Source organism: Paralichthys olivaceus, chromosome 24, assembly GCF_024713975.1.
Source record: "Paralichthys olivaceus isolate ysfri-2021 chromosome 24, ASM2471397v2, whole genome shotgun sequence".
Classification (NCBI taxonomy): domain Eukaryota; kingdom Metazoa; phylum Chordata; class Actinopteri; order Pleuronectiformes; family Paralichthyidae; genus Paralichthys; species Paralichthys olivaceus.
The window spans coordinates 13,522,223-13,545,145 of NC_091116.1; the positions used below are offsets into that span (position 1 = coordinate 13,522,223).

At 47.5% G+C, this 22,923-nt stretch overlaps 1 protein-coding gene across 7 annotated transcripts in view; it reads left to right on the top strand.

Moving 5' to 3' along the window:
• The window catches only part of LOC109646547 (receptor tyrosine-protein kinase erbB-4-like), a 198,817-nt gene that overhangs the window by 160,674 nt on the left and 15,220 nt on the right, over positions 1–22,923 (top strand). For 5 of the 7 annotated variants that reach the window (XR_011240546.1, XR_011240547.1, XR_011240548.1 and 2 more), the window contains 6 exons: positions 3,024–3,146; positions 4,261–4,359; positions 7,423–7,608; positions 20,841–21,002; positions 22,378–22,453; positions 22,577–22,723. Coding sequence is in view for 4 of the 7 variants with exons in the window: in XM_069521527.1 (XP_069377628.1) it covers positions 3,024–3,146; positions 4,261–4,359; positions 7,423–7,608; positions 20,841–21,002; positions 22,378–22,453; positions 22,577–22,723 (793 nt within the window). In the remaining 3 variants the exon portion in view is untranslated. The remainder of the gene's footprint in view (positions 1–3,023; positions 3,147–4,260; positions 4,360–7,422; positions 7,609–20,840; positions 21,003–22,377; positions 22,454–22,576; positions 22,724–22,923) is intronic. The other 2 variants (XM_069521526.1, XM_069521525.1) reach the window with 2 other exon arrangements.

Here is a 22,923-nt window from a genome sequence, read left to right on the forward strand (position 1 = left end):
ACAAGTTTCTATTTGAGGACACTGTTTACTTATTCAATACAACAATAATTCTGTGAATGTATTCCAGCCCGAGGCCTGAACATCCTGCATATTTGTCCAATGAAGCATCCGAATCCTCTCCACCGCGCCACCAGTGAAACTCATTTGGCGAAGGCACGGTGCGTTATTAGCGGCTAAATAAAGTGTCGGGGAGAGTGTGTGCGAGCGCATCCGAGCTCACGAGAGGTTTGTAGGCCATGGGTCTGCATCTTATTTAACAGACCTCTCTCCTCTCATCTTCCTCATCTTCCTCTCTCCTCCCATCTTCTCCTCATGTCTCCTCTCATCTCTTTTGTCTCCTCTTCCTCCTTTTCTCTTCATTTACTCTCGTCTCCTCTCCTTCCTTGTTTCCTCTTGTCTTGTGTCCTGTCCTCTTCTTTCCTTTACTTTCTGCTCCTTTCCTTTCTTTTCCTTTTTTATCGAACTTTCCTTTTTCGTTTGTTCCTTCTGTCCTGTTGTTTCATTTCTAGACGTTAAATCTCTTCATGTTGCTGCATTCTCCATCCCCTTCTCTTGTTCTTTCTTTTCATCAAGTCAGTTCCTCCCTTCCTCTCCCCCCCTCACCAATCCAGTCTGCCCTTGTCCTAATGAGACTATAACAGCTACAGCCTGTTACCATCTGCTCTTATTACCGCCCTGTCACCTCCTCCCCGTGCCTCGTCTCTTACCGTCTTTTTCTCTCTCTACCTGCAGCGCCGCTTCTTTTCTTCTTATTCATGCCGTGTATGCGCCAACACACTGATGCAAATGATGCTCTTTGGCCAAATACCAGACGGCTGTGATGGATGTGGCCGCAGCTCGTCCTGCCTCTAAATAAAGTCGACAGACGCCGTTTCTGTGTAATTTAATAGTTAACTTAAAGACCTGACACTGAACCTCCGCCACTTAACCCAGGTCACCTTGCCCAAAAATGTTGGAAACATTTAAGAGTTTAAATTTGACAGGGTGGACTAGAATCTGTCCTCCGCTGGGAATATAACAGGATTAGGAAGTCGCCCTGAACACGAGGGCGCACAAACACATAAGGACACAAAGAGATCAAAACAAAAGAACGTAGATAAAGATGGACACTTACTCCTTAGCTTCAGCTATGAAGTTCAAATAGTCAATGATTTGCACAGTTACAGGAATGTATGTATAATAATAATTAATAACAGAAATTCACAGTTATGGTGAGAATCTGAAAATCTTAAGTGTCGTATGAACGATTTTACAATCTGTTTGTTGTTTGTTGAAATGAGACTTGGGAAACATCATTACAGTCTCATAAGTGCTCTACGTTAACGTGCACGACGGCTGATGGCTTATTACTAATCCTCTGTCAACGAGGCTTTCACGATGGCAGCACTCACAAAACTATTTTCTCTAGAAAACCATTCAGAGACAGAATCCTGGTTATTTTTAGCCCAATTATTGTCAAATAGATTCATTAGATGTTGCCTGTGAGTGATGTTTGATGTCGTCGAGCAGGTTTAAACCCTGAGAACAGTGAAATCAAAGGAGAAAGATTCTGCCACTTTGATCCACGGCATTTAATCTCGCTCATGGAATTTACTCGAAGTTGACGTCTGACCTCAGAAATCCCGTTTTTTCAACAGCAGCATCGCCCGACGCTCCATTTAGCAGCAGTTTCTGGAGCTTTCCGAGCTTCTTCACGAGATATTTCGCCCGAGCGTTATTGAATTCCTGTGGACGTTCGAGTTTCTTCTTCGTCTGTTTACACCGGTGATTTCTTTCACTCACTAACTTGTAATTTCTTCAGAAAAGTAGATTTCAGGTCTAAATGATGGGGTGAGATGGAGGTTTTCAATGCAACGCATCACTATTACACAATCACTCAGCGCTCCTTCTGTCATCTCACTCGCTCTCCCTGGTATTTAGCCCTCGTCCTCCTCCTTTCCCCCGAGCTCCCGCCGCTAACTCACTTCCTGCAGTGATATCCCAGCGGGCGTACACTGCGACCCGGGGCCCCGGCAATAACAATAGCCATTAAACGGCATATCATTGCCGAGCTGCAGGCAATGTCATCCATTCTGCGGACCGGCCTGGCGGCGCGATGGCCGCTCCTGTAGCGCTGATGGTTTTATATCACATTGAATAAGTGCCGGTGTGGCTGAGCGACTGATATATGGTCTCATTATATTGTTTGACGGCCATGGTTGAGCTGGGTGATTATGCCGCTGATAAACCGCAGCGAATGAGGGACCTGGTGGGCTGGTGGGCTCATTAAGACGTGTATCGATCAGAGGCATTGACTTATTGTGTGTGTGCTGTCTGGTTGAATCTAGGTGTGTGTGTGCTGTGTGTCTTTCTACTGCACGTGTGTGTATCTTAACGTGTCAGAAGTGTGTGTGTGTGTGTGTGTGTCCCCTCCCTCTGGCTCAGATCTCTTAACAGCTCGGTTACAGGTGCCAGCTCCTGCTCTTTATATTTAGTAGCCGGGGCTTTGTGGAGTGGCTCGCCGTGCGGCGGGTGGCCGGCCAGCTGCTGGGATGCTGCTCGGTGTCAGCTGTTACTGGCAGCCAGGCAGCACGGAGGAGGCTTGTCATAACCTTGAATTGGAATTTGTTTTGTATGTGCACAGCTGGTGAGCTGCTACTCTTTGTCAGCTGTGATAGCAGCTGACACCAGGCTGTGATTTGTTTAGCGCTGGGCACACCGCAGCCCACACTGATAACTGCCAGTTCTGACAGAACTTCACGTTCACACCCCTGGACGGGGACTGGTATTATTTGTCTTTCAGAAATGTATGAATGCGCACGCCGCAAAATCGTGACGGCCAGGAGCTAGAGGTTTATAAATATTCAGACTTCAGAGCAAAATAAAAAAAAAGGCATGACGGAGGTTTTTAGCACTTTCACAATAAAAGCAGCATCTGTGAGGAATGTTTGTCATATTTCTGGCACTAGTTGCTATAAAAAGAAGTGGGAGACTGGGATGAATACAATAAAAGTGTGTGTGTGTGTGTGTGTGTGTGTTGTCAGCTGGTGGAGCCCCTGACCCCCAGCGGAACGGCCCCGAACCAGGCTCAGCTGCGGATCCTGAAGGAGACGGAGCTGAAGAGGGTCAAGATCCTGGGCTCAGGAGCTTTTGGAACTGTCTACAAGGTCAGTGTGTCGGTGCACTCCCAAGAGCCTGTTTATGCGTGTGTGCATGTTTGCACACGTGTGTGTGTGTGTGTGTACGTACAGGATTCACACACCAGCTCTCCTTTAAGTGTGCAGCCTTCACATTACAAATAAAATGTCAGCTCGGTGGCGAAGAAGATACTCGAGCATAAACTCTCTTTGAGCGGACGCTGCCCTCTCGCTCGACAACCTAAACAATAAGTATAAATATTTTCTTTGCATCAGTGTTTCCTGATGGACACGGGCCTCGGGCGGCTCAAGGACCTGGAACACAAACAGCTGTTTTCTTGCCAAATTCAGATCCACCTGAAACTCAGCAAACCCTTTGAATAAATGTTGCACTTCCTGCCTCTGAGTTTCTCTCGATATCAGTATTGTTGGGCTTGTTTTTCATTTTATCGCTGTATTTCATTGCAATAAATTCGCATACGTAGTCTACCATCAATTTATAGCCTCGTTATGATCCACAGCCTGAAGCAGGTGATTGAATTTAAGCTCCATAAAGTGAATACAATTATATGTCCTCATTTTAATTATCCTTTCCCACTTAATTCAAAATGTTCAAGTAGACCGCGGAAGTGAATGAAGCCGATGAAATAACCAGCAGAGGGCGACTGCACTGGTTGTTTATGTCTAAGAGAAAATTACTTTTCACTTAATGACGTCAGTAAACATTGTCCTAAGGAGTTTACGTCTTTTAAGGTTTAAGTCTTGCAGGTTTTGTCCAAATAGTGTGGACGGGCTTCAGAGTATGTTCCCTCACCTTTGGTGGGAGTCTCAGAGGTGTGGTCTAATTAGCAGAGACCTGCGTGTAGAACCTGACGTATTAAAAAGACAGCGACACTAAAGTTCTATACAAACGCAGCAGCTGCTGCTTAGTGATCTCGTTCCTCCGAGATCTCTTCCACAAGAACGCTGAACCTTCTCAGCTGCCACAGTGGCAACGCTTGCACAACATTGTGTTCAATTCATCAACGATTACGGTTAAATGAATATTTAAACACGTTTTGTCCGAGCTGAACGCAGCCCAGGGCTCACAAACCGGTGGGTGGTGACGCAGATGCATCAAAATCCTCGTTTCTCTATGTTTCAGGGCATCTGGGTCCCAGAGGGCGAGACAGTGAAAATCCCTGTGGCCATTAAAATCCTCAACGAGACCACCGGACCTAAAGCCAACGTGGAGTTCATGGACGTGAGTATTTTCACAGCTGCAATTTGTGTCGACTTTCATTTGCGCGTATCCTCGTCCGTGCTGTCAGGGCGACGGCCGAGCCTGTCACTCGCCAGGATTGTTGCATTCGACGGTAAATTCTTATGAGAGTTCCATCTCAATCAGAGGCGGTAATAAAGTGAAGTCCGCCGCACAGCCGGCCGTGTATTGAGCAGGACTCTATTAAGAAAACAGCACTTGTTTATGAGATGTGACTTTATTGGAATCCAGGAGTGATGGAGGAGGGGGAGCGAGGGAGTCAGCTGGGGGAGTTTCCAGTTCCTCCCACCTCGTCTGTCACCTCTCTCCTTCCCCCTCCTTCATCTTCATTTCATTCTGCACAAGTTTACAGAAGTTTTTCATGTCACCGCAACACAACTCCATATTTTCTTCCACTTTTTATTCCAGTAGAAATCTATAATCGTAAAATCTTTTCCTCTCTTCTCACCGTCAATTCCCTAAAACATTGATTTAATTTAATTCCTGACTGATTTGTTGTTGTCCTCTCCGTGACAGAACCAGAAACCTAAAGTTCTGCAGAGTCCAAAAGAAAGAAACACCTAAAACGTCCTCGCTATTGTGATGTCACACTAGCGGCTCGGCTAAGTGTTTAACCAATCAGAGCAGACTGGGCTTACCAGGGCCCTCAAGACACAGGAGCAAAAAGTGTTGAGAGACAGAGGCTGAAAAGAGGAGCTGCAGCAGTGGACAGTCTGAGGAGAGTGACGTGTCGTCTGAACAATGATCAACCTGAACTTGAGCTCGTCTCTTTTATTGCAGCTAACGTTGCTAAATTGCCAACTTCCAGTAGTTGAAGCCTGTTTTTGTATTTATTGTGAGAAACATTATTACACCAGGTCTCTCCATTTATAATAAATTAGGTTTTATAATTCCTTTCAACGAGACAGCGACACGGCAGCAGTTCCACCTTCTTTCTCTTCCTCTCTCTCTCTCTCTCCATCTTCCCCCTTCCTCTGCCCTCTCCTCCCCCTCTCTCCGCTCCTCCCAGCGGGGGTCTCTGTCCATCCAGAGCCAATATGCTCTGTCTGCTGGCTTGTTAAACAGCAATCTAAAGGCAGGCTCACGCCTCACCACTGGGAAACTAGCCACTGGAGTGCCAGCTCCACACACACTCCGAACCCCCACCACCCTCACACACACACACACACACACACACAGACACACGCACACACATATAATCTAGCACTTGCACACTTTACAACAAAAGGCTCCCCAGGTGGTGGTGGTGGCCTCGCTGGCATGTGAGAGATGCAGGCTGATTTGCGTGTGTTAGCAAATATGTGAGTGAGCGATATGTGAAATACTCTCATTTAGTGTGTTGATGCACACACACACACACACACACACACGTATGCTGGAACATGCACTAGTTTCGGCCTCTCACAGTCGATCACCTTGCGTTTGTGCGTGTGTGTGTGATAGAAAGTGAGCAAGTGAGTTAGATGTGGAAGGAGGGTCAGCCGGTGGTAATGGAGGTCAGCGCTGAGGGAGATGAGAGAGAAACCAAAACACACACATTCCTGCGTGCACACTCGTGCACGCTGCACAGCTCCTTGTAACGTTTGCCCTGGGAGTAAAAAAGCAGGAGCAAGAATTTAGGCTGACATAGTTTACGACTCGTGGGTCTTGTGGGATCACAGAGTGAGAATAAAAGACACAAACACTCTCCTCCTATACGTCCTCTCCTCCCTTTTTCTTCCTCTCCTGATCCCGGGGTGGCGGCTGCACGTGGCGTGGATGTGGCTGGAGTCGTATAACACGCAGCGGTCACAGGGGGGAGCCGGTGGTTTTATGAAGTGGAGATGTAGTGGCTCTACTTTGGACTTGGGGGCTGTGTTTAAATCAGGCCCCCGATGGTGCCAACAGCTCCTGCATGGCCTATGGCCCCCCCCCCTCCTGTTTAGAATTAATCTACTTACACACAGCGGCAGCACCACTCCCCCTCGGAGCTCATTCTTCAGCATCTAAATTTAAAAAGGCACCTCATCTATCCATCTGCTGCCCCGGGGGCCAAGCCTGGATACACACCTCCTCGACCAGAGAAGGAGAGAGGGAGAGTGTGTGTCCTTGAGTGTGTGAGTGCTTTAGGGATCTGCCAAGAGCGTGTGTCCATGTGAATGGACACGAGATGTGGACGAGATGAGGGGAACGGCTAAAGTGAGTGTTTTCAAGCCAGAGTGCTGCTTCTGCTCTGCCCTAATGCAGAAACACGTCAGCCCCCATCATAACACTTCATCACCGGCACACATCCTCCCGCTGGCCGCTCCGCAATAACAATTACCCAACGAGGATTCTCAAATGTTCAAACCTCTGAGTCCATCTGCCGCCGAGCGAGAGGGATGAGAGCCAGGCCAGAAAATGCATTTACATGCCGAATCAAACCAGGCGGAGAAATGAAAAGTAGCTCATGAAATCAGACACACGGGGCTCTGTATCAGACGCGTGGTCGTTTGTAGTGTTTCGATTGTGTTGGTGCAACATTTAAAGACGTCTCCGTGTTAAAATACAGATGAAAACGCAGCTCTGAAGGTTCCTGCAGGATTTTCTCTCCCAGCGAGAACGCTCCGTGGACAGATGCTGTGCATGCTGATAAAGTCATCATCCCGCGAGTCTTAATTTATGCATCGAAGTCCACCTCCACCAGGAAGTCTGTGGAATACAGCGCAGCATTATCCAAGGATAATAGATGCGTGGACAGACACACTGAGCTCTGCTTTAAAGCCAGAAGATAATAGAGCAGTGCCTCCTGACATGAGAGTCGAGAACCTTAAAGAGTTTCCAGGATTCATTTGTGAAACCAGATTTAATATGTGCGATTAATTCATTTAGGTTCGATTCTGTGATGTTCCACTGATAGAAGAACCTGGTAGCTCAGCACATGTCAGTTTGCAGAAACACATGAAGCAGGTTCATTTTGTCTTTATTGTAAATAGAAGATGAACTGTAGGACAATCTTTTATTCCGTCCACAACCTGCAACAGTCGCCTTAGTCCCTCTCTGTCCTCGTCCCCCCCTCTCACCTAGGAGGCCCTGATCATGGCCAGCATGGAGCACCCCCACCTGGTGCGTCTGCTGGGCGTCTGCCTGAGCCCCACCATCCAGCTGGTCACCCAGCTCATGCCCCACGGCTGCCTGCTCGACTACGTGCACGAGCACAAGGACAACATCGGCTCGCAGCTGCTGCTCAACTGGTGCGTCCAAATCGCCAAGGTAAGAGGACAGAAGGTGGCGTGTGGTGGTGCTGCGTGGTCGTGTGTGTCTGTGCCGAACGTTTCAGGCGTGTGTGGTTGATCTGGGTTCATGTTGTAAGAATCTGATGGTGTCTGAGCCAGGATTTGATGGATGGAGGTCGAAGCTTTGAATATATTTTTGAGCTGCTGTCACAAACGTTCCCGATTTCTGACCTTTCAAGACTTTCTGGCGTTGAATCAAGCTCCCGCTTCACACGCTCATCATTTGCACAACCTCCTCACAACAATGTGGTGCAGCTCAAACACAAGCTGCACTGCGGCTCGTTGAAACAGCGGCAAGGCTTGAAATATCGTGTGTGCTCTCGCTTACCCAAATAACATGTCTTGTTTGCAAATGAAGACGACGCAGCTCGGCAGCTTGATAGTGTCACAGCCTGGAAAGATTTAACTTGTGTGAGTTATAACTACAGGAAGGCGGGGGGGGGGGGGGGTGCGAAGCTGTGCAGGGAGACATATGCTGAGATGCAGCGGCATCAGATCTGGAAGATTATCCGACTAAAGGCTGATTTACAGTCGGCTTTGATCAGTATGATGCCTGATGTGTTTTGTTAGCAGAGGTTTCGTTGCTGTTTGTCAGCGAGCTGAGAATTATGTGACGTGGCTTCACCCATCGCTTTGTGAGTTCCATCTTGAAACCACAGATTGAACGAAACGGAGGATCGGGGATGATGGCAGCGAAACACAATTATACACACAAACGAGATGAAGGAGATCTGGAACCATGTGGTCGTACAGTTGCAGCGTTCATGAGATTCCTGACGGTGGATGAGAGAGCGGTGATCTGAGCTCCTTTGCTAAACAGCTGGAACTCCTGCACACGTTGTTCTCTGCAGATCGTGTCTGGAAACAGCTGCGCCAAGATTGTTGTTGTTTTTAAATGGAGGCTCGATAAGACGTCACAACCGCCGCCATGAAAACACAATGTGCAGATCATTTCCTGTTCCTGTGGATTTCCTTCAGGAGTCAGACTGTCGGTATCGATCCGTATCGATTAAAGGAAACAGGTCATCTGATATGAAGCCGTCGGAGTCATTTCCATGGACTTCAGTGTGCGAGGGTTTAACCCTTTGCTCCCCGGTGATGGTTGACCGCAGCTCTTGAGGAACAGGTTACTTAAGCAGGTACTTATTGCCGTAATTGGATTCGATTTCACCTGTGGAGGCAGGAGAGCAGACGTGACAGCTTCTCTGCGCCTCTGTAAGTGAGGAAGAGCGAGAGGGAGGATTATTCACCTCCGTCCTCGAGCCGCACTTCACCGTGACATTCAGTTCAGCGAAGAGACGGTGATTTACAGCAGAAACCGCCATTCGTTGGTGGAGCAGCCGGATTGATTGATGGATAATCTGTTTCTATCGAGTGAATTAGTGAATCAATGATGTTGCTGTTAGCTTCAGAAGGACCTGCCCTTTACAGGAATGCCTCCTTTGTCCTCGATAATGAGGAAAAGCAACATCAGACACTCGCCACATGAAACTGAACATCTCGTCTTTTGTTTCTGATTTAATTTGCATCTTTATTCTAGTGACGAGGGCGCATGCGTCCACGTGTCTGATCTGCACCAACGATGTCAGCACTGTAGATGTGTTTTTAACATCAAGTTTACTTCCTGAGAAATAGAATGTGACAGAAAGTGGTGATAGACAACTTTTCATTTTATTTTTCTAAATCCGAACCAGGTAAAAACAACCTCGTTGACAAAGCTCTTAACTTGTCCCTCGTGATTTGGAAAAAGACAGAAAAAGATTGTCAGTTTCGTCTTTTCGATCAAAACCCAGACTCTCATTCTGAAAGCAAAGTGCAAATATTGATTTGTCATCGTTATGAGACGCAACGTGTGTTTGATTTTCTTTATTCTGTCAAAGAAAAACTCGAAAAAGAACAAGTTGGTCGTTCTGGGATTGAGCCCGATGACGACACAGTGACCAAAAACTAAAGCAAACTCAGCTCAGCTGAATTTTCACCGTATTGCTGCAGATTAATTTATCTGAATTCCATTTGACTCTCCTCGCTGTGTCCCCGGGTGCAGCAGGGAGTCCGTGTCACAGCATGTGGTTTCCGGATCCCCACAGATGTTGCTCATGGAGCTGAAGTACTCAGCCAGGTAGCTCTCTTCTTCTCTGGTATATTAGCCCTTTGGATCCTCCATCACATCGCCCCGAGGTATTTTTCAAACCAGAAAAAGAAAGATATTCTCTCAGGTGTTTGCCTGTGAGCTTTAATGTGTCTTTGCATTTGTGTGTGTGTGTGTGTGTGTGTGTGTGTGTGTGTATCCGAGCACATGCCTGTGTGTGTGTTTGGGCATGTGAAGCGATCTTTGAGTGATTTCTCTGCTCTCAAGGTAATGATGGGGAACCTCTCCTCCAGAAGAGCAGCATCCTTCTAAAGACACAATTTTCTACCGAGGGGGAGAATAATTTCCCCTCTGTTCTCAATTAGCTGTGAAAAGGTTGTTGTTACGACCGAGGAGACGAAAGAAAAGAGCAGCGTGTGGAAAGATCACGGGACGTAAGGATCGAACTGAGTACTAGGTAACAAGCTAACCGAGTTCTCAGCAAGAAAGTAAAGTAGTTGAAACTGTGTCAGGGTATTTATTACTACTCATACATCCAAGTGTGAGGATTATTCTAATTAAGATCGATTACAAACGATGGTAGTCACGATAATAGTCTGTAGCCGAGACTTGAGAGGAAACTCTGTCTAAGTTTAACCTCCAACAATTGATCACATTTTATGAAATGCTCGTTCGTCACAGTCCCATCAAGCTACCTGGAGAACTCCCGTGTAATCTGAGAGAGTAAACACAGACGGACCCGTGACCATCGCTCTCCTTCAGTCAAAGAGCGTAAACATCATTACTCTGCTGCTCATAATTGCCCTCCATCCTCTCCCATTCATAAAGGAGACAGGAGAAACCTCCCCATCATCGCTCTTTATCACGCGGTGAATGGAAGAATGTAAACACAATTATTTTTTGGAAATATAATTAAGTGAGCCAGGGGCCCGATACTGTTCCACACAATCCTTCTAATAAAATGTTAACCGGCGAAAAATATAAAGTACAAACACCCGAGAAGCGTCCTTGAATGAAGTACCTGAGTGAGTAAAAATATAACTGAGGTCGAAGGACGCGACTGAAGCAGAGCCGAGCAGAAACAAACCATAGAATCACTTGAGCTGTCTTTTATTGAAACAAACATCTGATGAACTCGACGATTTGATTGTTGAGACGCCACAGAATGAAAAACCTCGTCAGCTGCACCATCGTCCATCGACTCCTTAGTTACTCTGCGTATTCACAGGACGGCACGTTCGCAGCAGAGGAAAACTCTCTGCTCCAGTTTCACCATAGTGTCGTGGCGGTTTGCCAGCCCCCGTCGCTGCTGCCGCCGCCGCCGCCGCCGCCACAACAGCAGCAGCACAAACACCAGCCGTATGTGGGCTGTGACCCGGGCAGTTGACCGCTGTGCTGCAAATTGATTGGCCGAGGCCTGTCGCCAGGCAGTGACTCTTCATCACTGAGTGTTTTGGGCATTGAGATAATGGCCCCCATTAATCTACAGCCACACTCAGGGCTGCCCCAGTCCGACTGGAGCGCACACACACACACACACACACACACACACACACACACACACACACACACACACAGAGACACACACACACACACACACACACAGACACGAGGCAGGACACACAGTCTCTTTCGATCTGTGTGAATGGTCTTTAATTTATTCTCAGTCTTTCATTTCCCTTTTTTCCTCCATCTTTCTATTTCCTCTCGAGATACTTTTTCCTTTCCTCTTTTTTAATGTTCTTTCCTTTTCATAGTTTCCTTTCTGATACTTTTCCTCCTTTCCTCCCCTACTTTTGAATTCCCCTTCCCTTCCTGTTCTTAATGTTCTTTGTTGCCTTCTTCCCCCTTTTCTTTCCTTTCCTTACCTCAATAATGTCAATTCCTCCCTTTCCCTTCCATCCTTCCCTGCCTTCATTTCCTTTCCTTTCCTCTCCCTCCTCCATGTTCCCTCCTCTACTCACTCGTATACATTTTTGTGTTTTTTCATTTTTACCAAGCTGCAGATTTCTCTGTTTCCATGGCGGCCATGTGCTGGGGTGAACAGAGGTCAAAGTTTGACCTACATCTCCTGGTACATTACGCACTCCAGGCCACGTATCCTCGAGTGACTTTGTGTGTGTGTGTGTGTGAGAGAGAGAGAGAGAGAGGTTACAAAACTAGTAAAATGACCTCGTTCTCGCTTTTCTTTCTCTTTCAGTCTCCCTCTCTTGTCTCCATCTTCTCTTTATCTTACTCTCTCTCTCTCTCTCTCTCCCACACACACTCAAACACACAACTACAGTGCAGAGTATTTTTTTTCATTAGCTTTTGGATTATTAATGGAATAATTAGGTTTGGGATGTATTTTAATGAACAAATCAATCACTGAATTAAATATGGGATCAGAACTAAGTGTATGTGGGGCTACAGTAGTCTTTTAATTTGCCTCCCCTCTTTCTCTCCCTCTCTCTCTCTCTCTCTCTGTCCTCCCTTTACAACTTTCCCTCCTCGGGCTCAGTATAATGAAAGTAGAACAGATACGACGAGTAGTTGTCCTGCCGCTGAAATGATTGGCTTTGGCACCGCAGCCCGAGTCTGGACGAGAGTCTTGATTGGTTTTCGGGGGTGCTGGAGGTTGGACGGTGTGTATCTGGGTCACACTCGGGGGCCCGTGGTCGGTGACGTGGCGAGGCAGCGGAGTGATCCCTGTAAACATACCGGACGGCAAACTGTGGGACTGACACTAACACAGCAGGCCCTGCAGGAGAAGCCTGCAGGTGGAGGAGAGCTGTACCGTCGTGGCGCCTGCGGACAGTTTTTTTACAGATTGACAGTGCTAATGATGGCGCGGAACGTTGACCTTAAATAATTTCTCCAAGGCGAGCTCGTTACTGTGCCACATCGTGGTGAAATATGCATGGAGGCATGTGTGCAGGAGCAAAGATTTGTTTAAATTTATAGTATTTGCTTTGAGTTATAGTGTGTGAGGAAAACTAAGCACATGCAGGGTCAAGAAAAACACTACACACACACACACACACACACTCACACACTCACACACACTCACACACTCCTTCACGGTGTGTTGTCTGACCAGCTCAGCAGACGTGTCCTGCCACTGCTTACTCAGGAAAAGGAAAAGTTAAATCTCTGGACCATTTGGCTCCTGATCTTTGGGCCCTCGTGTGCATAGATGTGTACGCAACTGTGTGTGTGTGTGTGTGTGTGTGTGTGTGTGTGTGTGTAGATTTGCATCCCACCGGTGGCTCCCTGGAGATTCCACCACCCGATGGCAGGAGATGCAATCTGGTCGAGCTTAGCGTGGTGCTCTCCGTGTCAGTCATTTCCCTGCAAACGCTGCTGAGCAAACACTTCTCTCCTGGACTCATTAGTGGAGCCGAAACACTTTTTCCTGCCCCCCCCCCCCCCCAACCCGACTCCGCAGCTCGTATCCTTCATTCGCCCCCCCCCCCCTTCCCGCGTGTCATCATGTCGTAACATCTCAGAGCAAGGAAAGTCTCGATGGACTCGTGCTCCTGTGGGACACAAGCATTCACATGTTTATTTCATTATCTTCTCACAGTTTTTCCATTTTGACACAGACAGTAATATTAATACTCGTTTTTTCAGGGTTTTATAAAGTCTAAATTTGAATACTCTGAATCGGAGGCCATAAGGTTGTGGAGTTTCATTTATAAAGCACATTTCATTTGAGTTAGATTCAAGCACAAAAGCATTTTGGAGCAAATTAATATTCGTCGACATTTTCTTGAGGGCGGACGGGAAAATATCTGGAGAAAGTCCAGAGCAACTGACTCCAACTTTTGTGTTCTCATGCACAACCCCTCTGAAAGCAAACTGCATAATTACATCTAGATTTAAAGGTAACCAGTCACTCGTAGGTTCCGTGTGTCAGTGAATATGTTCAAACAGTGAATATTGTTTCATACAACACACATTAGCGCTCGCCGTCGTCCCTGAGCTCCGAATAGAAGGTTTAATGGCAGCAGCAATTAACTGCAGAGTGATGAAAACAGTCGGCTCTGCACTAAAGGCAATTATGATTATTAACCAGAGACTAACATGACACACACTCGTGTCAACAGCTTCCGCTTAAATTCCAGTTAACGGCTGATGAGTAAATGCGATGCAGCCCGGAGGTGAGACGTGTTTTCAACCTCAGCGTGTTTATCAACGTCAAGTCAGACACGAGCAGGAGGAGGAGAAATAAAAGATGACTGACGTGTGAGAAGGAAGACTGAGCGACCCCCAGTGAAGCCGCCTCCAGAACTTTCAATCAGTTTGACTTTTATGTGTCAGCATTAAAGCACCTCATCAAATTTGGCTCAAAAATTGAGCTTCAAAGTTCATTCATGACTCTGGAAATAGTCGTGTGTATATTAGATTCTATATAATATTCACGGCTCAAGGTCCACTTGCTCATTTTTTCTGGAGCTTTTAATTGTATCCCACGATCTGTCGACGTGTTGGCTTCAGAATTAAGCATCAAAGTTCACTTTGGACCTTGAAAACAGTCACGACTCAAAGTCCACATGCTGTAATTAACACTTAATGTATTCCTCGGTCTGTGAATTCGATATTAATGTCGTTCTTATTCACCCAAAGGGTAAAACTGCATCTTTTTCTAGAGCTCTCAACCGTATCACACAATCTTCATCAGCAGCTCAGGTTTGAATTCAAGAATAAATAACTTTTAATTTATCACGATGAAGACCATGTGAGAGGGTCGAATGCTCTGATATATAAACTGTGTGAAGAAGACTTAAAGTGCAAAGTAAGACTGATTCATTGATTCATCGATTCATCGATTCATCGATCGATCCAGAGACACCTGATACATTCAGCCTCTTTTCTTTCCGTCCATATTTTCCACTCTAACACATTACAGACTAAGTTCTATTGAATTGAATGCTGTCATCAGCCGGTACGATGGTGATCCACGTTCAGCACTTCATTTCCCCGGGGCCTCATTAATAATGGAGTCCCACAATTCTTTGCATCTCGGAGCTTGTCGGGAAGCACATCACGCTGTGATTACCAAACAGAGCGACCCACAACTCTCTCCTGGCTGCACAAAACAAAACCCACTAATGTGCACCCTGAGCAGTTTTCCCCTTCCTCCATCGCAAACTCATTTACAAATTCCACCACACACACACACACGGAGCGGGCGTCAGGAGTACGTACCACACGCGCGTCCCTGCTGATGCAACAAAATGAGGAAATCGGGTGGAGGGAGTCCGAGGAGGTAGAGTGGTGGAGGGATAAGCCCCCCGGGTCTTTCTAATTATCTGTAAGGATCAGCAGTGCTCAAGGATGCGTGAGGGGAGGGATTTAACTGCCAGATCCACTGGGTAGGAAGGCCTGATTGTATCGGTCACCTCTCTCCATACACACCCATTCTTCATGGTGCCTGCAGCCCGGGCTCATTAGACACAGGCATATGCACGCATGCAGATGAACGGCGGCGGCGGCGGCGGACATTCACGGGGATTCTCCCGCAGCTCCTCTCGGCCGTGCGTTCCTGAGTTGCGTTTTGTCTTTTTGCAAATCCTACAAACGTGTTTTCAACAAAACAAGCACGAGATAAATTTCACCGGCTTCTGATACGAATCAATTTGGTGCAATCAAGTTTTTCGTTTTCTTCTCATTGTAAACAAACAGGAGGGAAATAACAGCCCCCTCCTACTTGTTCGTGTGCATCCATGCATCCTTATACTTAGCACGTCTATAATCATACGTGTGTTTAAACATGTATGTGCTCATATCGACGCAGGAGTAACCGGCGAGTGGAATCGAGGAAAGTGCGACAGCCACTCGCCGTGATAATTACCCGCTGTGATTAAAAATGATAACTTCTCAGCGCCGCAGCGAGGAGCAGACAAATTACAGGCATTACCGTGAAGGTTGAGAGCTGCGGCGAGCGTGTGGCGCGGCGCTCAGCTGATTCAAATCCTGGCCGTTTGTCGGGTTCACCTGTCGGACAGAAGAGCTGTCGATGAAACCCGTCATTACCGGCCTCACGCCGCCTCATCTCAAACTTCACAGGGTCTCACTCGAGTGCAGGTAATTGAAGGCCTGGATGGCGTCGTCGCCCTGCAAGGACGTTTCAGCGGCACGGCTGCAGACGATCGATGTGACCGTTACAGCGACAGCGTTTTCTTTTACTTCGCTGAATAACTTTCAGGAGTTAAAACTCGATGTCACCGACTTTACTCCGACCGTTTCCCACTTTTGAATTCCACTGCAGCGGCCAGAAAAATATTGACATTTGCTCATGTAAATGTGCCAGCGGTGGTCTTTTATTGGCTGCACACTGACATTTTGGAGGGATCTGTCCGTCCCACGGGAGAGCCGAGAGCTCAGATGCTGCTACATTCGCTTCTCTCTCTTGAGGGGCATCTAATTAAAAACGGAAACAGGACATCAAGCGTCGACGAGTTCCAACACTTGATAAAAGAGGATTTCACCATGAGTTGCACGCACTCAGGTTGATAGATGGACGTGTTCCTTCCTGCTCTGTGCTTCCAGAATGGTTGCCTGCGGAGTAAATGGGCCTGCACCCCCGACTCCCGCGCCCCCATCATCCACCTGGATCGCTCGCTAACCATCCGGAGCACGCGGGGATGCGGTGTTGGTTTCTGCGGCGACGAGTCAAACGCTGCACTTTCTCCATCCTGCGTCTCCTGGTGCAGGAGGTGCTCATAACACATTTCACCTGAGCACAATTAGAGTGTGAGTAAATGATGAAAGAGAGGAACGTCTGGAAACTGATTGGCTCATTCGCTCTCCTATTTTTCTTTTTCTCACACACACACACACACACACACAGATGCTTTGTGCGTCGCCAGCTCGGTGGGAATGCCTTCCATTCTATCTCCCCTGCAGCACACGGCGCGTGACAGACGACCACCTGCGCCACCTGAGCAGACCCATTGTGCGCGCCGCTTATCGCGCCGGGCCCAGTTCTCGGCGTGCGGACAGCCCCGTTTCCCTCACATTGTTGCTGCCTCTTCAGCCGTTCGGCGGGCGGTGGGCTTTTCACTGGGGGGGGGGGGGTTTCGGTGGGTGGGGGGTGCACCACATGCGGCGCTCTTATCGCTCTCTCCGGAAACAGACACCTCACCTTCTGGTTCCTGTAAGAAACTGAGCGTCCTGCGTTTTTTTTTTTCCTTCGCAGGAATTGAAATAAGATGTAAAATTAAAAAAGGGAAATAGACACCGTGCACACGGGCGCCGCATCATTAAAACTATCTCACCGCTGATTGTCCACAGAGCACGTTGCCTGGCAACAAATAAGAAAAAGTTGCTCTAAATTAAATCCGCAGCTATTCCTCGGTAATGAATGTCTCATGTTTATAATATATCAGACAAATACATCTGCTGAGCTTTATTAGCCGCTGTAGTCCATCATGTCCGTCCTCCTCTTCCTCCACTTACTGTCCTACTGCTCGCCTTTATACTCAGCATCTTTTATTCCACAGCTCCGCTCTCCCCCGCTGAGGTGTGCTGCTCCCTGCAGCTCCACCGCTCCGCTCCTCCTTTCACGCCTGGTTTCATGCTCTTGTTTTCCTCCATTTACCGTAGACTCAGATCTTTGGTCTTCTTTTCCTCCTGCGAGGGAGAAGGTGCGAATCTGTCACGGACCGGCCGTGACCTCGCAGGCCGCGTGCCTTAGAAAGCTTTTAGCGTCCGTAAAACAGCCGAGCGCTGTGCGGGGATGAAAAGAGGATGTTACGAGCTGGTTAGAAACGAGATCTCATCCCGTGTACGAGGCGTTTTTTTTTGGCAGAGGAGAAAAACTACTAAGAGCAACTGTCCACGACAAACCACGTCCTCTCACGAGTTCTTTCACAGAATGCTTATGACCTCATTACCAAGACAACATGACAGCTCCTCAATAGTGAAGCCAAATCAAATGCATCTCCCCCTGGTGGCTGGCTGCAGTATAGGTCTCTGTAGGCAAACTGATGTGCATCATCTGTGATAAACAATAATCGATTTAGTTATTGCCGATATCATTAGTTGAGCTCTTTATCATTGTGTTTTTACTCCTGATAGAATTTATTTTCTGTTTGCAGAAACTCTCGGGGGGGGGGGGGGGGGGGGGGGGGTAACGTGTTCGTGTTGCCACGGTTACCAGCCGTTTGATAAACTTAAGTTTGGTATGTGAAGACGCCCCGTGGACTTTTCTCGTAAACAAGCTAGAAGTTCTGTTTACGTTCTGTTTCTCATCAGACTCACTTTAAAGTTTGTAACCTGCTCTGTTTACATTTGTTTACATCCATGTTTCATTAAACTCTTCTTTATCTTCATCCTTCTCTTCATCTCTCTCTTCTTTTTCCAACTCCTCCTCTTACTCATCAACCTCTTCTTCCTCATGATCACCCTCCTATATGTCCTTTATGCCCTTTTCCTACTCTTCTTCTTATCCTTCGTGTGTTTCTTCTTTTTCTCATCCTCCTCCTCATTCTCCACTCTTCCTTCTCCCTCCTCCTCTTCTTCTTCTCCCAATCCTTCCTCATCCTCTTCGTCATCCTACTCCTCCTACATCCTTCTCATCTTGTTTTTCTTTTACCTCTTTTTTCTTATCGCCATCCTCTTCTTCTTCTGCCTCCTCTTCCTCTTCCTCAGATCTCTGCATCACGTTAACGCGGCGGCTTTAGTGCGACTCTGCACTTCCGGAGCCTTTCGTGTGAACTCTCTGCAGACAAGTTCAACTGTGGCTTCCGCTTCGTAGATAAATTACCCACGTGCATATCGTTTATTTTTCTCGTGCACGTATTCTAGTAGAAGTTTTCAGTGTTTTAAGGATCTTAAAACAAGATGCATTCCCCTTCTGTTTCCGTGGATCAACACATACATCAAGTCTCCTCTAAAGGTCAGCCGCAAACATGCACGTTGAACTCCGTGACTGCAGCAGCCACAGTGGACGGGGGTGTCGCATTTTCCACAGCTGCGACTCACAGTTTACACAATTTTCTCAAGGACTCGTGAATCTCTAATTGATTGAGCAAAGCTCCACCTGTCGCTGATGCAGAGTTAATATTGTGATTGGTGGTGCGTCTCCTCCGTCACTGTGTTCTGACTTTGTTTACTCAACACTGCAGGTCTCGTTGCTTCCTCCACGATCTCCACAGGTTAAATAACCACAAATTATCCTATTGCTGCTCCATTTTTATGGACGTCGGGACTCTGGGGATTTCTGACACTTGAGCAGTGTTAAAGCAGCACAATCAGCGGGACCCTCTCGACCTGAAACCGAGGCTGCCCCCACATCCTCCGCCGGGACGCCGGTGTTTACTGCCTGGAGTGGCTGAGAATTAATTGGCTCCTTGAGCCGCTGTACATTCCCCCTGTCAGTGCGATGGCCTCCCCTCATTGCCCCGTCACTTTAAGTCTAAGTGTATTAATGGACTGTGTGGGCCATTGATTCCTAATTCCTCTCGACGTCGACACCGGGGATAAATATTGCGTGGCCCGGTCGTCTTCGGGCTTATTGTAATCAGCGTTGTTATTGATCGTCTGCCCGAACCCCCCAGAAGTAATCTACTTTAAATACACTTTCATTCAGAGGAGGGGGGGGGGGGGGGGGGGTTAGGCCTGGTCCCTGCACCTTGTTTCATATGGGAGAGGAAGTAGCAGAGAGAAGAGGAAGAACGCAGAGGGATCGAAGGAGAAAGAGACGCAGGAACAGACTGACACAGTCACAGAGTGTGTTCAGTGAAATACATCTTTCTTTTCCATATAGGTGGTCTCTGGGTGGTCTCTGTCAGCACGCGTGTGCGTGTGTTTCTTGGTGTGTGTCTACGCGTCTGTCTCCGTGAGGCCGGCGGATGATGGATGAGGGCTCAGCCGACGGCAAAGCCAGACGTCGACGCTATCGATTTGTCCTCACATTCGTCTGGGGGGAGGCGACGCGCGGCGGCTCGCCACGATGAGCATTTCAACACAGCGCGGCTCGATATTTGTGCTCACACACACTCACACACTCATACAGTATTTTCTCCATAAGTATTTCAAATGGGCGATGATTCTCTCGCGCCAGCAGAGCCTTGGTAGAAATTGTTCATTGTCTGCTGAGAACAATGAGCGTGTCCCTCCTCGCCCAGGTGTTTTTATTGATCCGCCTGCAAAGTGGCATCCACTTGTTTAACATCCAGACTAATACACTTCAACTGCTCCGGCCTTGTCAGTCCACCTGCCTGCTTTGTGCAAACGAAAGGTTTTTTGCGGTTCTGTGTTTTCCTGAAGAACAGCCGACATGTGTGTTCATGAGCCTGGGGGCGAGTGTGTGTTTTTCTACTTGTAGCGTTCACGTGTGTACTCGCTTGCATGGCTGCTCAAGGTTTTTGTGCGACTGTCAAGAGTCCTTGCTGCGTCCAGCCCACTGAGCAACGAATTAAGGCTGCAGAGCAAAGTTGCGATTCTCTGCGCTCAAGGCTTTGTGGTTTTTTTCCCCTCACTCGTTTTGCTCTTCGGGTAAACATAATCAACGTTAGCAAATTGGAAGGACGTCCATTCTTCTCACTGCCCAGCCATCTTGAAAATGGCCCCAATTATCAAGGACACTGAGGCAGACAGAGACGACTATGAGTGAACAAGATTACCCTTGAGTTGTAACAAGAGGTAGATAGTGGAGCAGAGAGAGAGACTGGAAGAGAGAATGAAAGGACCTGAAGAATCGAAGGATTTTCAGCAGAAATGTTCTCAAAACGTTTTCCTAATGTTGATGTGATGTCAGATAACTGCATCTCAAAAACCTCCGAGATTTGTTTTTGAAATTTAGACTCAGTTCTGCCGCACTCGCTCATCAGAAGTCAGACTCTGACTTTCTGACATTTCTAGAACGCTATAAAATCTGCCTGCGATTCTCTGCCTCTCATACGCGAGATCACTGGAGGATTGAATCCGAGTGTCCTCGTGGAAGTGTGGTTAACGATGATGACAGTTATGACAATCATTTTTAATGTTAGTGTTGGCATTTACCGCTCCGATGATCTCAGGCTGCTCCCGTTGTGAAATCTCAAATGATAAATGTGTTCGCGAGAGGATTCACAGTCTGCTCTCGCCTTTATCTCTCTCTCTCTCTCTCTCTCTCTCTCTCTCTCTCTCAGGGGATGATGTACCTGGAGGAGCGGAGGCTGGTCCACCGGGATCTGGCCGCCCGCAACGTGCTGGTGAAGTCACCCAATCACATCAAGATCACCGACTTCGGCCTGGCGCGGCTGCTGGACGCAGACGAGAAGGAGTACAACGCGGACGGGGGCAAGGTTGGTGTAAGTGGAGGCGTGTGCATGTTTGTCTGTGTGTGCGGAAAAGTGATGAAATGAAATATCAACGTCCTAAAAATGATTTGTAGCTCCACCTCGCGAGAAATTGGATGGAATGCAAAAAGAAGCCATTTAGCTTTTTCCCCCTTTTTCATATCAGGCAGTTTAACGTGAATCCAGAACTTTAAATGACGTGAAAATGCTTCTGTATCACATCTAGCATCTTGGTCTCAGTTTGAATACTGCAGATGAACACACAGTTTCCAGCTTGTGATATAAGGAGCAGAAATAAATGTGCTTTGTGTGTCACAGAGCAGCGTCTTTAACGTTTTCAAATCTGCGAAACTCCTGTGAACTCAGCTCTGGTAAAATACAATTTAGAAACACTTTATCTGAACAATGATGCAGCCGCGCTTGCACTCGGTTTGTTTTGTTCGGGGACCCAGGCTGCATTAATCAGAGGCCCCTTCTCTTCCCCTCACTCGAGACTTACTATGCAAATTGTTTCTGATCAACTGGCTTTATTAAATTGGCTCGTTCATTGCTGCATCTATTCTGCTGGAGGCCTGGAGGTAACCGCTGCGTCTCGAGTTGGAGTTGTTATCTCTGGGAACGAGAGAGAGGAAAAGAAAGTGTTTTCCTAGATGCGGCCGTCGGAGTGATCGACTCCTCGTTGGTGGTCACTGATGACTCGATGAACGAGAGCTGTTGTCAGCACATCTGCACCTTCGCCACGGGAGGTAAATCAGCCGAGATGAGAGTGGAGGCTCGCATTTCCAACCTGAAGTGTTTTATTTCCCCTCCTCCTGTTCATTTCCCTGAGGAGCACACGTGTGTGTCATGCGGGCGGAGACTGTATTTTAAAGAGTGGTGTGTGCATATGTGCGTTCACATGTAGAAGACCAGATAATTGCCTTGTTCGCTGGGTTCTGCCGCTGAGGGCTCCCTCCTCCAGTCGATATGGAAATCTGTTAGGATACACGTCGTTGTCCTTGCGTGGAAAAGAGAAAAGAGCTCGTTGTTATTGCTGCTTCACACTCGACCTCCTCCTCTAAACCTATAGGCCGTCCAGATAATGTGAGACAAATGGCCGACACAATCTCATTTAGCATCTTAAACAGGCGTGCGCGCTATCGATGATCCCCTGGGTGGACTGAAGCTAATCAATCACACTACTTGAGTAATATCGAGCAGAGCAAAACTATGGTTGAAAGAATTGTCGATTTCCCGATGTCTCACAAACACGAGATTAAACGATGAGCCAGCTGCGGAGAGAAAAAAGTTGAGTGTGAAGTCGTCTACGAGGTTTAAATAAATATGATGAGTGTCTCTGACTTCTTGATGCATCATAAACAGCCTCTCTGTGTCTGGGTCTCCACAGATGCCCATTAAGTGGATGGCTCTGGAGTGTATTCACTACAGGAAGTTCACCCATCAGAGCGACGTGTGGAGTTATGGTGAGTGTGTTACGAGGAAACACGTCCTCCATCCTTTATGTCCATCCTCATCTCCTCATCCGCATCATCTCTTCTTCTCTCACTTCTGTTTTTTTTGTCTTCCCTCCCTTCCATTCCCCCAAGGCGTGACCATCTGGGAGCTGATGACATTTGGCGGCAAACCGTACGATGGCATCCCCACGAGAGAAATCCCAGACATCCTGGAGAAAGGGGAGCGCCTGCCGCAGCCGCCCATTTGCACCATCGACGTCTACATGGTCATGGTCAAATGTGAGCACACAAACACGCTCGGACACAGAAAGAAAACACAAACACACACTCACAAACAAGCGTGTGTACACAATAGAAGCATCAATCATCACTTATGACCAATGGAAGTGTGCGGCCATGTTTAAACTGCAGAGGCCCTCAGCTTTTATTTCCCTCTTGTTTTGTTTTGCTGGGGGTGATTTCAGGATGTAATGTTCGGG